The 12,500-nt window shown below is 37.9% G+C and overlaps 1 protein-coding gene across 3 annotated transcripts in view; it reads right to left on the reverse strand.

Annotated features, from left to right (window-relative positions):
• Window positions 1-12,500, reverse strand: part of LOC115218372 (linear gramicidin synthase subunit D) — a 105,484-nt gene that overhangs the window by 18,004 nt on the left and 74,980 nt on the right. For all 3 annotated transcript variants that reach the window (XM_029788141.2, XM_036508373.1, XM_036508372.1), the window contains exons 14-20: window positions 12,353-12,500; window positions 9,525-9,640; window positions 7,302-7,387; window positions 5,716-5,882; window positions 4,093-4,318; window positions 1,473-1,544; window positions 22-90 (exon numbers count right to left, since the gene is read on the reverse strand). The exon at window positions 12,353-12,500 is cut by the window's right edge and continues 18 nt beyond it. In XM_029788141.2, coding sequence (XP_029644001.1) covers window positions 22-90; window positions 1,473-1,544; window positions 4,093-4,318; window positions 5,716-5,882; window positions 7,302-7,387; window positions 9,525-9,640; window positions 12,353-12,500 — 884 coding nt within the window. The remainder of the gene's footprint in view (window positions 1-21; window positions 91-1,472; window positions 1,545-4,092; window positions 4,319-5,715; window positions 5,883-7,301; window positions 7,388-9,524; window positions 9,641-12,352) is intronic.

The raw sequence follows: 12,500 nt of genomic DNA on the forward strand, positions 1-12,500 counted from the left end.
AAGAAAAATAATTGTACTGACATTGCATAATTCTCCACAAGTCCCCATAGCTTCTTATTTTCATTGGATAGTGTACTCTCTAATTTCATTCTGAAAACAAAGAGAATATAAGAAAATATTTACTATTAGAAATGTCCTCACTTTCTCTCGATTCCTAAACTACCAACATTCTATGAAGAAGAGAAAAATTAAAAGCAAAAAAAGAAAAATCACATTCTATGAATTTCCTTTAGATTGTAATGTCTAACTGTCTAGTTCACTTACCACTTCTCCACTCATGGATATGCCGTGAAGGGAAGACAAGTCAATATATTTATTGCATCCATGGAGCTGTAGAGCATGTCACATAGTCATTAAATATAAACCATATATATCTGTCTTAGAGTCTCCACCTCCGAATTTCTGTTGGGGTTTACTCATTTAGCCTAGCCTTTTTTAAATGCTTAATAAATTACCCAACAAGGCAGCATAGGTTTATTATTATAGTGGGCATGACTGTGCAGAGACAGTCCTTTTTTCTTGTCCTTCAAACTTGTATTAGTCTGGTGCAACAAGTGCCATGGACCTTATAGTTATCAGAATGCAGGATTTGTATGAAGTTACCTTTTCTTAGATGAGGATCTAAAGAGCCAAATGACATTATCTGCCTTAGTTTTATTGGGGTATGAGTGAGTGACTTTCTTCTAGAGACAATTCTGTGACATGCTAATTTATCCATAGTTGGAACCCTGACATGTACTACTACTCTGTCAGAGAAGATCTAGGAACAACAGTGCTCAATATTACAAGTTTGGACTTGAAATGTTTGGTCACTGTTATTCCATTAACTTGGTCATACCACTTTCTGTTTGCTTCAAAGAAGAGTAGCAGGGGTAGGTAATTGCCCACAATGCACTTCTGATGTTACCCCTATTAGCGGGAAAATTGTGTTCACATCACTAGACATAGCCTCTCTCCTTTATGACTGAGAAGAGGGGAGCAACATGAAATGAAGTATTTTGCCTAAAAATACAATGCGCTGTTTGGTCTATGAATTGAAACCTTGATTGTGTGATCGTTAGTGCAACACCTTAAATGTTTATATATAAAACTTAAGTTGTGTGTGTGAGAGTCTGTCTACTCCGATTTAGATTCCTAACTACTCCCACATTTTGCGGTGCAGTTTAACCAAAACCGGGTATCCTATAGTCGTGATTCATATCGAGCCCTTCTGGGTATTAGCGCGCGTCTGCGATGAGTCTACGATTTAAAAAAAAATTACCATCATTATTTTCGTTTTTTTAATGCATTTTTACTCGGTTTTATATAAGGGAAGTAACTCTCTAAAAATGCTTATATACTTATTTCCCTTACAAACTCGAGCAACGCCGGGCGATACTGCTAGTTATATATAAAAATGTAGATGATTAACATTAATTTTATAATTAACAGACTGCAATTTACGAGTATTCATATATTGCCAGAAAATTTACCTGTCGCGCCAATCCTCAAATGGAATGGTTCGGACACTGTATCCATGACTGTTCATCCATTCAAACACCCAACTGGAATACCAGGAAAAATGACAGAAAATGAATTAGTGAATAATAACAATGATAATAAAATAATAATAATAATAATAATAATATAATAATAATAATGATAATAATAATAATAATAATAATAATAATCTGCAACCTAACATATGAAACAAAGTGGATTGCCAGTGTATCCAATGCCGCTCATGTCGAGTGCACAGAGGCACGTTGACGGTGAGCGGAATGAAACTGCCAGCATCTACTAGATTCAAACGAGCCACTTGGATGTGTTAGCATCGAAGTCAAAGGTTTACTTTTGGGACAGCAATTGTATATCACCTGAGGAGATACAACTAGATCTCATTATCCAGGTAAACCGTTGCTTACTTCAAATCCTGTGTATATGTGGATCTATGCTGTATCGAAACATGTGTAGTGTTTATTAAATAGCTGTCTATCTAACTGTAATCCCTCTTGACTCTATTTTATCCAATTATATATATATATATATATATTAATAGTAAAAGGGTAAAACTTATTAATTAAATTAATTAATTAATCAATCAATTAATTAATAATTTCACCAAGTAGATCGGTACGTTAAAATAACCTTTATAGGTAAAATTATACAAATATTTTATAATTATAAACATAGCTATAATTAGGGTTCAGCTAATTGCTTCACCAAATACCGAATTTAGAAATAGGAGTTAAAATTCCTTTTCTACTGCTATAAGAATCTCCATGACGATAATATACTTTTTTATGAAGGCAAAGAGATTAATTATGTTTATAATTATGGCTGGTCAGAGATTGCCCTTTGGTTTCACACCTATAAAGCATTTATCTGTATAGGCGACTCATCGGATACAAATGTGTCTTATGACACATAACATATTTTGTGGTAAGAAGTTTGCTTCTCAACTATGTTGTTTTGTGTTCAATTCCACTACATGGTGCCTTGGGCAAGTGCCTTCTACTAATGCTCCAGGCCAAGAAAAGTCTTTTGAGTGGATTTAGTTGACAGAAACTGAAAGAAGCCTATTGTATATATATGTGTGTGTGCATGCACCCTTGTGTGTCTGTGCTTGTCCCTCATCATCCCTTGACAATTAGTGCTGGTTTATTTACATCCCAGTGACTTAGTGGTTCAGCAAAATTGATTGATGGAATAAGTACTGGTGTTTAGTTATTCAACTAAAACCTTTCAAGATAGTGTCCCAGCATGGCCAGGGTTCAATTACTGAAGCATATAAAAGATTGGCATGTAAAAAGCACTATTTAAATGTGGTCGATGCCAGGTCCACCTGACTGGCTCCTGTGCTGGTGGCATGTAAAAAGCACCATCCAAATGTGGCCGATGCCAGGTCCACCTGACTGGCTCCTGTGCTGGTAGCATGTAAAAAGCACCATCCAAATGTGGCCGATGCCAGGTCCACCTGACTGGCTCCCATGCTGGTAGCATGTAAAAAGCACCATCCAAATATGGCCAATGCCAGTGCTCCTTGACTGGATCCTGTGCTGGTGGCATGTAAAAATCACCATATGAACGTGGTCGATGCCAGGTCCACCTGACTGGCTCCTATGCTGGTGGCATGTTAAAAGCACTATCCAAATGTGGCCAATGCCAGTGCTCTTCGACTCGATCCTGTGCTGGTAGCATGTAAAAAAACACCCACTACACTCTTGGAGTGGTTGGCATTAGGAAGGGCATCGAGCTGTAGAAACATTGCTGGGTCAGATTGGAGCCTTGTGCAGCCACTAGCTTTCCAGACCTTAGTCAAACCATGCAACCCATGCCGTGGAAAACGGACGCTAAATGATGATGATGATGATGATGATGTAGATATGTATATTACAAACTAGTTAGTCCATTACTTACTTTTACTTGTTTCAGTCATTTGACTGCGGCCATGCTGGAGCACCGCCTGTAGTCAAGCAAATCGACCCCGGGGCTTATTCTTTGTAAGCCTAGTACTTATTCTATTGGTCTCTTTTGCGGAACCGCTAAGTGACGGGGACGTAAACACACCAGCATCGGTTGTCAAGTAATGCTAGGGGGACAAACACAGACACACAAACATATACACACACATACATATATATATATATATATATATATATATATACATATATACGACAGGCTTCTTTCAGTTTCCGTCTACCAAATCCACTCACAAGGCATTGGTCGGCCCGAGGCTATAGCAGAAGACACTTGCCCAAGATGTCACGCAGTGGGACTGAACCCGGAACCATGTGGTTGGTAAGCAAGCTACTTACCACACAGCCACTCCTGCGCCATTGTCCATATTTGATTCTTAATTGAAGTTACATAGTTGTGAACACTATTGAGAAAGGCATGAATATTACATAATCATGCTTGCTTTCACATTTCCCTTTATGATACAAATTTGTGATTGTGTTAAGAGAGAGAGAGAGAGAGGGAGGGAGGGAGAGTGAGAAAGAGGTTAAGGGATAAAGATAAAGAGGAGGAAATAGAGAGAAAGAGAAAGAAACAAATACAGAGAATGGGAGAGAGACAGAGAGAGAGAGAGTAGAAATAAAGATAGTTTACCTGCTCTTTACTGGTCTTGTGTTGATAATGTGTAAAACTTTGCCAACTGCTAAAGAAAGGTTCTGAGTTATACGAACAATGATGTTGGCTGTGAAATCTACGGGAGTCATTTCCATTCTCCAGTCAATATCTGGAGCAATGTGGAATTTTGTAGCAGACTGGAGCATTAGCAGGGTGAAGTCTTGTGGATTCCAACAGACATTATCTCTGTCACCTGCTAAATTACCTACAGAAGATAGAAATACATAATGGAAAACAGAAACACAGAAACTAAAAAGTAAAAAATAAAAAGTAAAAAGGTAAAAGAGCTATCTTCCTTAGACCTTAAATGACAAGGCTGGAAAGATCTCAATTTAATCAGGAATAGGCAGAATTTTCCAATTCTTCAAAATATATTTATACATATGCATGCAATCATTGAAAATTTCCGACCTAGAGTACAATAGAGAGTTAGGGATCTTAGATCTGAACAGGATCTGCACTTTTTCAGTCAAACAAAGCCCACATTTATTTGATCCATTCACATAAGGTATGGATTTCTCAATTACTTTCTATTTAATCACTTGCGGTGTTTCGTTATCTTTCAAATGCCATATGTAGCTAGAGAACTTGGTAGCTTTACATTTGTCCTTATATTGGAAGGAAGCTATGTGATTGGCATAGTGATCTTTAAATTCACATTCACTTAATTCAGTATGGGTCTTCTTGTCAGTTGCATTATTATTTAGGGTTGCAGTAACTGCATCATATATGATAGATTTAATCAGACATCGTTGGTCAAGTGGACAGGATCCTGGGTCACAACAGTTGCAACTGGATCTAGGCTCTTGGTATTGACCATGTGTAATGATACTCTTCATATTGGGATAGCAGCTATATAATTAATTTCACAGGGCATCTATTAAATATTTTCCTGCATCTGTGAGTGGCTGGAAAGTGTTTGTCTAGGAGTGACAGGAATCATAGTAGCATGGTGTATACCATCTCCTACGTTTATCCCCAGGTATTTATAGGTAATTATTATTATTATTATCATTGAGTGAGAGAGCAGTTCATGCCATCAAAGTGACACTGGGGTAAAATATACGAAGCCCAATATACCCATCATGACTACCCGCCTGATAAAGGTACACCAGGCACATGCATCACAACCATATGTGCGCAACATGGTGATCTCATATCAAGATAAACAGCACATGACCTTGCAGGTGGGGCCCAGTTAGAATTTTCTTCAGGTTGAGTAGCCCATCCCGCTCAAACGGTCCCTGAATAAGGGTTGTTTAAGGATGTTGAAAGAACCACCCATGTTTCCAGAGGTGAACTATTCAAACCCCAAAGAATCCCTCTCAACACATGGCTATGATGCTCCCCCACTACTTCTGCTCGTGATCAGAGATGCACATATCGTCAGCCACTAAGGGACATGCTCAACTGGTTAAGGTCAAACAACTGACAAGCAAATCTGTGGTATTGAGCAGAATATTTGCTGTAGCCCATCTTTTATACCAAGACAAAACAATGTACATGATAACACTTCCAATCAGTTAAGATCAGAAGCCATGAGAGCCACTGCCTGGTACTGCATCAGGGCATTATTATTATTATTATTATTATTATTATTACCTAGGCGGTAGATCACAACGGGAAGCCCTCTTTTCTTAGCCTTCTGTACAAGTTGCTCAGCCACCCACTTTGACTGTGAATAACCTTCTGTAAGCTGTTCGTGGTAAATGGTGATGTCACTGTCCTCACTACACTTCTGTAGACCATGGGGAAACACAGCATCAGTACTGGAAGGAAAAAAAACCAATGACGTTATTTTAAGGGTGGATTTCTGTATTTTTAAAATTGGTATACGAATAAGAGGTGTCAGTTGTCTGACCCTATTACAGAAGAAAAGACAAAAAAAAGACCAAAGAAAAGCTCTTTGCTTCTGTTTTAGAAGAACAGGACATAAAAATGAATGAATAAATATATCTAAGTATATGCATATGCATATGTATTATGTATGTGTGTATGTGTGTGTTTATATATATATATATATATATATATATATAATATATATATATATATATATATATATATATATATATATTGTGAAAGCGCATGGCTTAGTGGTTAGGGCATTTGGCTCCCGATTGTAGGGTTGTGAGTTCGACCTTGAGCAAGACATTTTATTTCACATTGCTCCAGTCCACTCAGCTGGGACCCTCGTTGTTGTAGCTGATGGAGTGCTCCTTATATATATATATATTATATATATATATATATATATATATACATATATTTGTAGTATAATATGTGACAATTATTTGGTTGCCATGGTAAAACTCTGAGTTTCGGATGTCGGGGCAGAAATCTGCTCCGGCATTTCGTCAGTTATTTGAAAAAGGAAACAGAAGATCCTGCATCTGTTCCGTAGGGGTGCATCTGGCTGTGTTGCATTAATCAGGGCAGGCTGTGCCACTTCAAGTGCTTGCTGTAGATCTAGTGAAAATTATATCGTTACTGTGAATGACATCAGGTAGCTCAAACGGTGACATACTGACAGACATACACCCAAAGTCGCACACACACACTCACATTTGTGGATTAAGATAGCAGGCAATGGTTTCATGTAGAAGAGATCTCCACAAGAGTTCAAGAAAACCACTTGCAAATGTTGGTACTTGTTTCCATTTTGGATGCGAATACATATGGTTATGTGAAACTACAGAATTCAAATATAAATTCACAGAGATTTAATCAAGTGCAAGGTGAGTGGGTGGGAGCAACAATATATATTTTCTTATAAGTTACCTACTCTGATATGGGTCTTTGTTTTGATGTTTTATAATCTTGCATAACCTTACCAAAATGGATATGTGTACAAACAGTTGTGGAGATTATTTTTGCAGGAAACTATTTGTTGCCTTGTTAATCCACAAATATACAGGATAGTTATCTACCAATGCAGTCTTGACCATTCATTATCCCTGTTCAATACAAGCAAGTGTATGAGTATGTGTGTGTGTGCACACATATTGGCATACGTACTACATACATACGTACATATATACATGCATGTATGCATACATATATGTGCATTTTATACAGATGAATTAAAATGACTTTATAATTAAAATGCAGCAGAAAATAATCAGAGCAGAAACAAGCCAAATTTAGGCTATATTATTATCCAATACAAAAGAATAGCAGAAAGTTCTTACCTGATGTAATGCAGAGGTTTCACTTTACCTGTGAAGGCAAACAGTATGATGTTATGGGTACCTTGTACGTTTGGTGTTTCCAGAGCCTGAAAAGAAATTTATAGGAAGAACCAAACCTAAGAATTTTTGTACATAACATAGCATCAATTACCTACCATTCCCATGGGGCAAAATATGATAGATCATATAGTCCTGTTATAGATTTATGTTTAATGGGCATCGATATCGATTTCATAGTGAGGTACATGGTGAATTTTTGAAGGAAGGGAATGAAGTAAGGGCCACCAAACAGACTGCCCAACAACCACTAACACACATGTTTGAGCCTCTGGCTCTCTCTTTCTGCCTATTAGAATGGTTTCTGCTACTCAGAACCTGTTGGGCTTCATGTCACTTCCACTCAGGAAGTCTCTCCTTTTTGTCTCTCCTCCTCCCATTACCCTTTTAACCCTTTCGTTACTGTATTTATCTTGAGATATTCTGTGTTTTGTCCAATTAATTTTAAATATAGCAAACAATTTAGTAAAATAACTTAGTTATCATTAAGCTACTGTTAGGAACATAAATTGTGGCTAAGGTTTGGTGGGAGACTTTAATTCAAAACTTATGAAAACAAGACATTTGTACTAAAGAGCCAGAGCTGGTTTCAGCCAGGTTGGTATTGAAAGGGTCAATAACTACCTAACTCAGATTCCCTTCTAATCACTACACCTAGTTCTTCTTTCCCAGAATGTCGATCTTCTGCAACTCCCATTCTGTTTGTGTCTTTCCTTGGGTGTTGATTCCCCATGGTTTCAGAAGAAACATTAATGACATCATTCTCACCTATCTTAGAACACCTGCAAAGACCATGAGCCTGCCCCTTCCTCTGAATTCAGCAAGTAAAAAAAAACAAACAAAAAACAAAAAAAAAAAAAAACAAAAAAAAAACAAAATGCCGATTATATAGTATACATATTGGTTTCGAACTTTGACACAAGGCCAATTTGGGAGACAGGTAAGTGCTGTGCTCAAGTGGTACCTACTTTGTCTCTCCTGAAAGGGATGAAAGGCAAAGTCAACCTCGGTGGAATTATATATATGTATGTAACCAACTTATCTCCTCCCACAAAATTGCTGGCGTTTTGCCAAATGGTGAACCAATATTTATTTTATTTCGTTTTTGGATTTGGTTTGCAAGATTCTTCATATGAGTTTGTGTGTTGAAGCATATTCTGTTGTATCTGGGGAGAGTAATTTTCTTTTTGCGCCTTGTAATTTAACACACTCACCGGTAAAATTTCCACTTAATTCTTATTTTTATTTTCATAAAAATTTTCGTTGCATCTTGCAACCTTTTCAATAGACTTGACTCTCTTGAAATGGTTGCAAGACGCAACGAAAATTTTAGGAAAATAAAAATAAGAAATAAGTGGAAATTTTACTGATGAGTGTGTTAAATTTTAAGGCACAAAAAGAAAATGACTCTCCCCAGACACAACACAATATTTATTTTATTTACCTGAAATGAAACATACCTTGATGAGACTGGAATCAGGAAGTAAAAGAGGACCAAACTAAATATTCTTGTTTGTTTTTGGTCTTGTTTTGATGTGCAGGTGAAATAAGCAGTTGTGACGTTCATGTCTGTTCTGTTCATGGTGTTAAGTGAAATGTAACACCTTAACCCATCATGGTTTCATCTTGCAAGAAGTTTATCTCTTTCTCTATGATGGTGGGGAGTGGGTTGGGATTGCAGAAGTTCCATCAAGACATATGACATGATTTGGGTATTTTTTTAAACCGACAAATCTGATCTCTTTCTTTACGTCTGAACATGGCTGATATCTTCCAGATGAGAGAGAGAGAGAGAGAGATCGCTCCCACCCATCCAGTACTTGACTGGTACTTTGTTAACTTTTAACTTATGAAAGGCAATACCACTACCACCACAACTACAAGTAGTACTAGTAGGGGTGTTTGGAGTGATTGTGACAGTCATGGTAGTGGTGGTGGTGGTGGTAGTAGTAGTAGTAGTAGTAGTAGTAGTAGTAGCAGCAGCAGCAGCAGCAGCAGCAGCAGCAGAAGCAGTAGCAGCAGCAGCAGCAGCAGTAGTAGTAGTAGTAGTAGTAGTAGTAGTGATGTTAGTGGTAGTTATAGTAGAAGTACTAATAGTAATTAGATTTGAACTTATGATAGTGTGTGGTTAGTAAATCCCTCTCAACCTTTCAGATAGGTACTTACATTGTATGGGTAGGCTAGGTTTACCAATGCTGCAGCATGAATGATAAAGTCTATCTCGGTACACATGTGCAGGTAGTCATCCATGTTCATTCCCAGGTTGGCGATGGCCACATCACCTGAATATTAAAATGAACAAGAAAAAAGAAAATTCATTGTACAACATTTGTTTGGTGATGATGCAAGCAGGAAAATAGAACTCAAAACATGATGATGAGGATGGTATCTATTTTATCAACCATAAATGGATAAAAAATGAAGTTGACCTCAGCCTCAGTAGCATATGAACTCAGAATGTAAAAGGACCGAAGAAATGCTACTAATCATTTTGTCTGGGATGCTAATGATTCTACCAGCTGGCCAATAATATTCAAATTTTGGAAGAAGGCCAACGGTTATTGAGGAGAGAAGAAAGGTGGACATTAAAATGATGATGACGACGACGACGACGATGATGATGATGATAATGATCATTACACTCTTACAGTGGGTGACGTCAGGAAGGACATCCAGTCATAGAAACCATGCCAAATCAGACTGGAGTCTGGTGCAGCCTTCCAGCTTGCCAGCCCTGGTCAAAACGTCCAACCCATGACAGCATGGACAATGGATGATGAATGATAATGATCATAATGATGATGATGATATATATATGTACCCCCATGTACATACATGCACACACTCCTATAAGACAGACACTCCCAACGCATACCCCTTCACACAAATTATACCCCACATATACACAGACCCACAAACACACATTCCACATTGCACGCTAACATAACCCTCCCACCCCATGGCTTTATCCTTTACAGAAAAAAAAACAGACCAACAAACACAGCTATATATACCTACACCACCCCACAAAAAAAATTGCATACAACACCGCCACACATGCCACACACTCCATCCCCACAGGAACACCATATCAATAATACTTTCCCCACTTCAAGATAACTCTAGCTGGCTTCACAGTATATTCAGCCAAGGGAAACAACTCTTAAACTAATCCCATGGCCATTTTTCATTCCATCACCTTTTCACCAGCAACAGCTGACCAGTTGTGCTAATCCACCTCTGATGAGCTTAAAGTTATATAATCAGTTTGTTACCTAACACTTCATTGTATTCTTTACATGAAACTGATTGGTAAGACCAGCCATGATGGATATTTAATACTATATTTCGGATAATATCTATCTATCTATATATTACTCTTTACTCTCTTTTACTTGTTTCAGTCATTTGGCTGTGGCCATGCAGGAGCACCGCCTTGAGCCAAGCACATTGACCCCAGGACTTATTCTTTGTAAGCCTTGTACTTATTCTATCGGTCTCTTTTGCTGAACTGCCAAGTTACAGGGATGTAAACACACCAGCATTGGTTGTCAAGCAATGTTGGGGCGGGGGGGGGGGGACAAACACAGACACACATACATATATATGATGGGCTTCTTTCAGTTTCCGTCTACCAAATTCACTCACAAGGCTTTGGTTGGCCTGAGACTATAGTAGCAGACACTTGCCCAAAGTGCCATGCAGTGGGACTGAACCCAGAACCATGTAGTTCGCAAGCAAGCTACTTACCACACATCCACTCCTATGCCTATCTATCTATCTATCTATCTATCTATCTATCTATATATATATATATATATACACACACATATATATATACATATACATATATACACACATATATATATATATATACATACAAACTTAGTAATAATAATTCTTTCTAACTTTGGTACAAGGCCAGCAATTTTGATGGGAAATAGTAAGTTGATTACATTGCTCCCAGAATTTGGTTGGTACCTATTTTATCAACCCTAAAAGGATGAAACACAAAGTCCACCTCAATAGCATATGAACTTATAATGTAAAGCACCAGAGGAAATTTTGTCTGGCATGTTAATGATTCTACCTGCAGACCAATAACACTGGTTTCAAATTTTGGGAGCGCCAACAGTTGTTGAGGGGAGGGGAAGTTGATTTGATTGACTGTAGTACTTGACTGGTTCTTATTTTATTGACCCCAGAAAGATGAAAGGCAAGGTCAATATTGGCAGAATTTGAGCTCAGAACATTAAGATGGCCATAATGCTGTTAAGCATTTTGTCCAGTGTGCTAATGGTTCTGCCAGCTTGTCACCTTAAACTGGCCAATAATAACGATTGCAAATTTTGGCACACAGCCAGTAATTTCAGGGGAGTGGGTAAGTCGATTGATTCAACCCCAGTCCTCATCAGCCCCAGTCCTCATCAGCCCCAGTCCTAACTTAGGGATGAAAAGCAAAGTCAACCTTGGCGAAATGTGAACTCAGAACAAAAGATCAAGCATCTGGGCTAGTGTGCTAACCATTCTGCTTGCTTTCCACCTTAAGCTGGCCAATAATAATAATAATAATAATAGTGATAATAACTCTGAGCACTTTTTCAAACTCCACCTGTCTAACACCTGTGGACATGTTTACAAAATCAGAAAACTGCACAGCTCCCATGACTTTCGGAAACATTTTTCACGCTAAGAGTTGCTGAAGCATGGAACAAACTGCCAGTATCAGTTGTTTGTTGTCAGAGCACTGCATCCTTCAAAACTTCCATGCTTCCTGAGATTCGCCAACACTACACCCGATTTTCTCCCCTCCATACACATGCAAGCATGCATCTGACTCATACACTGTTCTCTTTCCAGACATTTGTACATTACTGCATATACTTTATATGCACTTTTGACAAATTGTGGTGCACCTGAGCACTGTATACAATAATTTCATTATTATTATATTATTATAATAGAAAAATTGAAGCAGCAGGAAATAGAATTACCTTTGACAGTTGCTACTCTGCTTTTTATTAGATTTGCAACATTCTTCTGTTTTTCTGTTGCTTTGGTCGCTTCTTTAGGCAAAATACCAAATTTTTTTAAAGAATCCATCAGCCGCTTCTTACTATCCATATTTGGTTGTTCTCGGAC

The sequence above is a fragment of the Octopus sinensis genome, linkage group LG13 (genome assembly GCF_006345805.1).
Source record: "Octopus sinensis linkage group LG13, ASM634580v1, whole genome shotgun sequence".
In the NCBI taxonomy this organism is placed as follows: domain Eukaryota; kingdom Metazoa; phylum Mollusca; class Cephalopoda; order Octopoda; family Octopodidae; genus Octopus; species Octopus sinensis.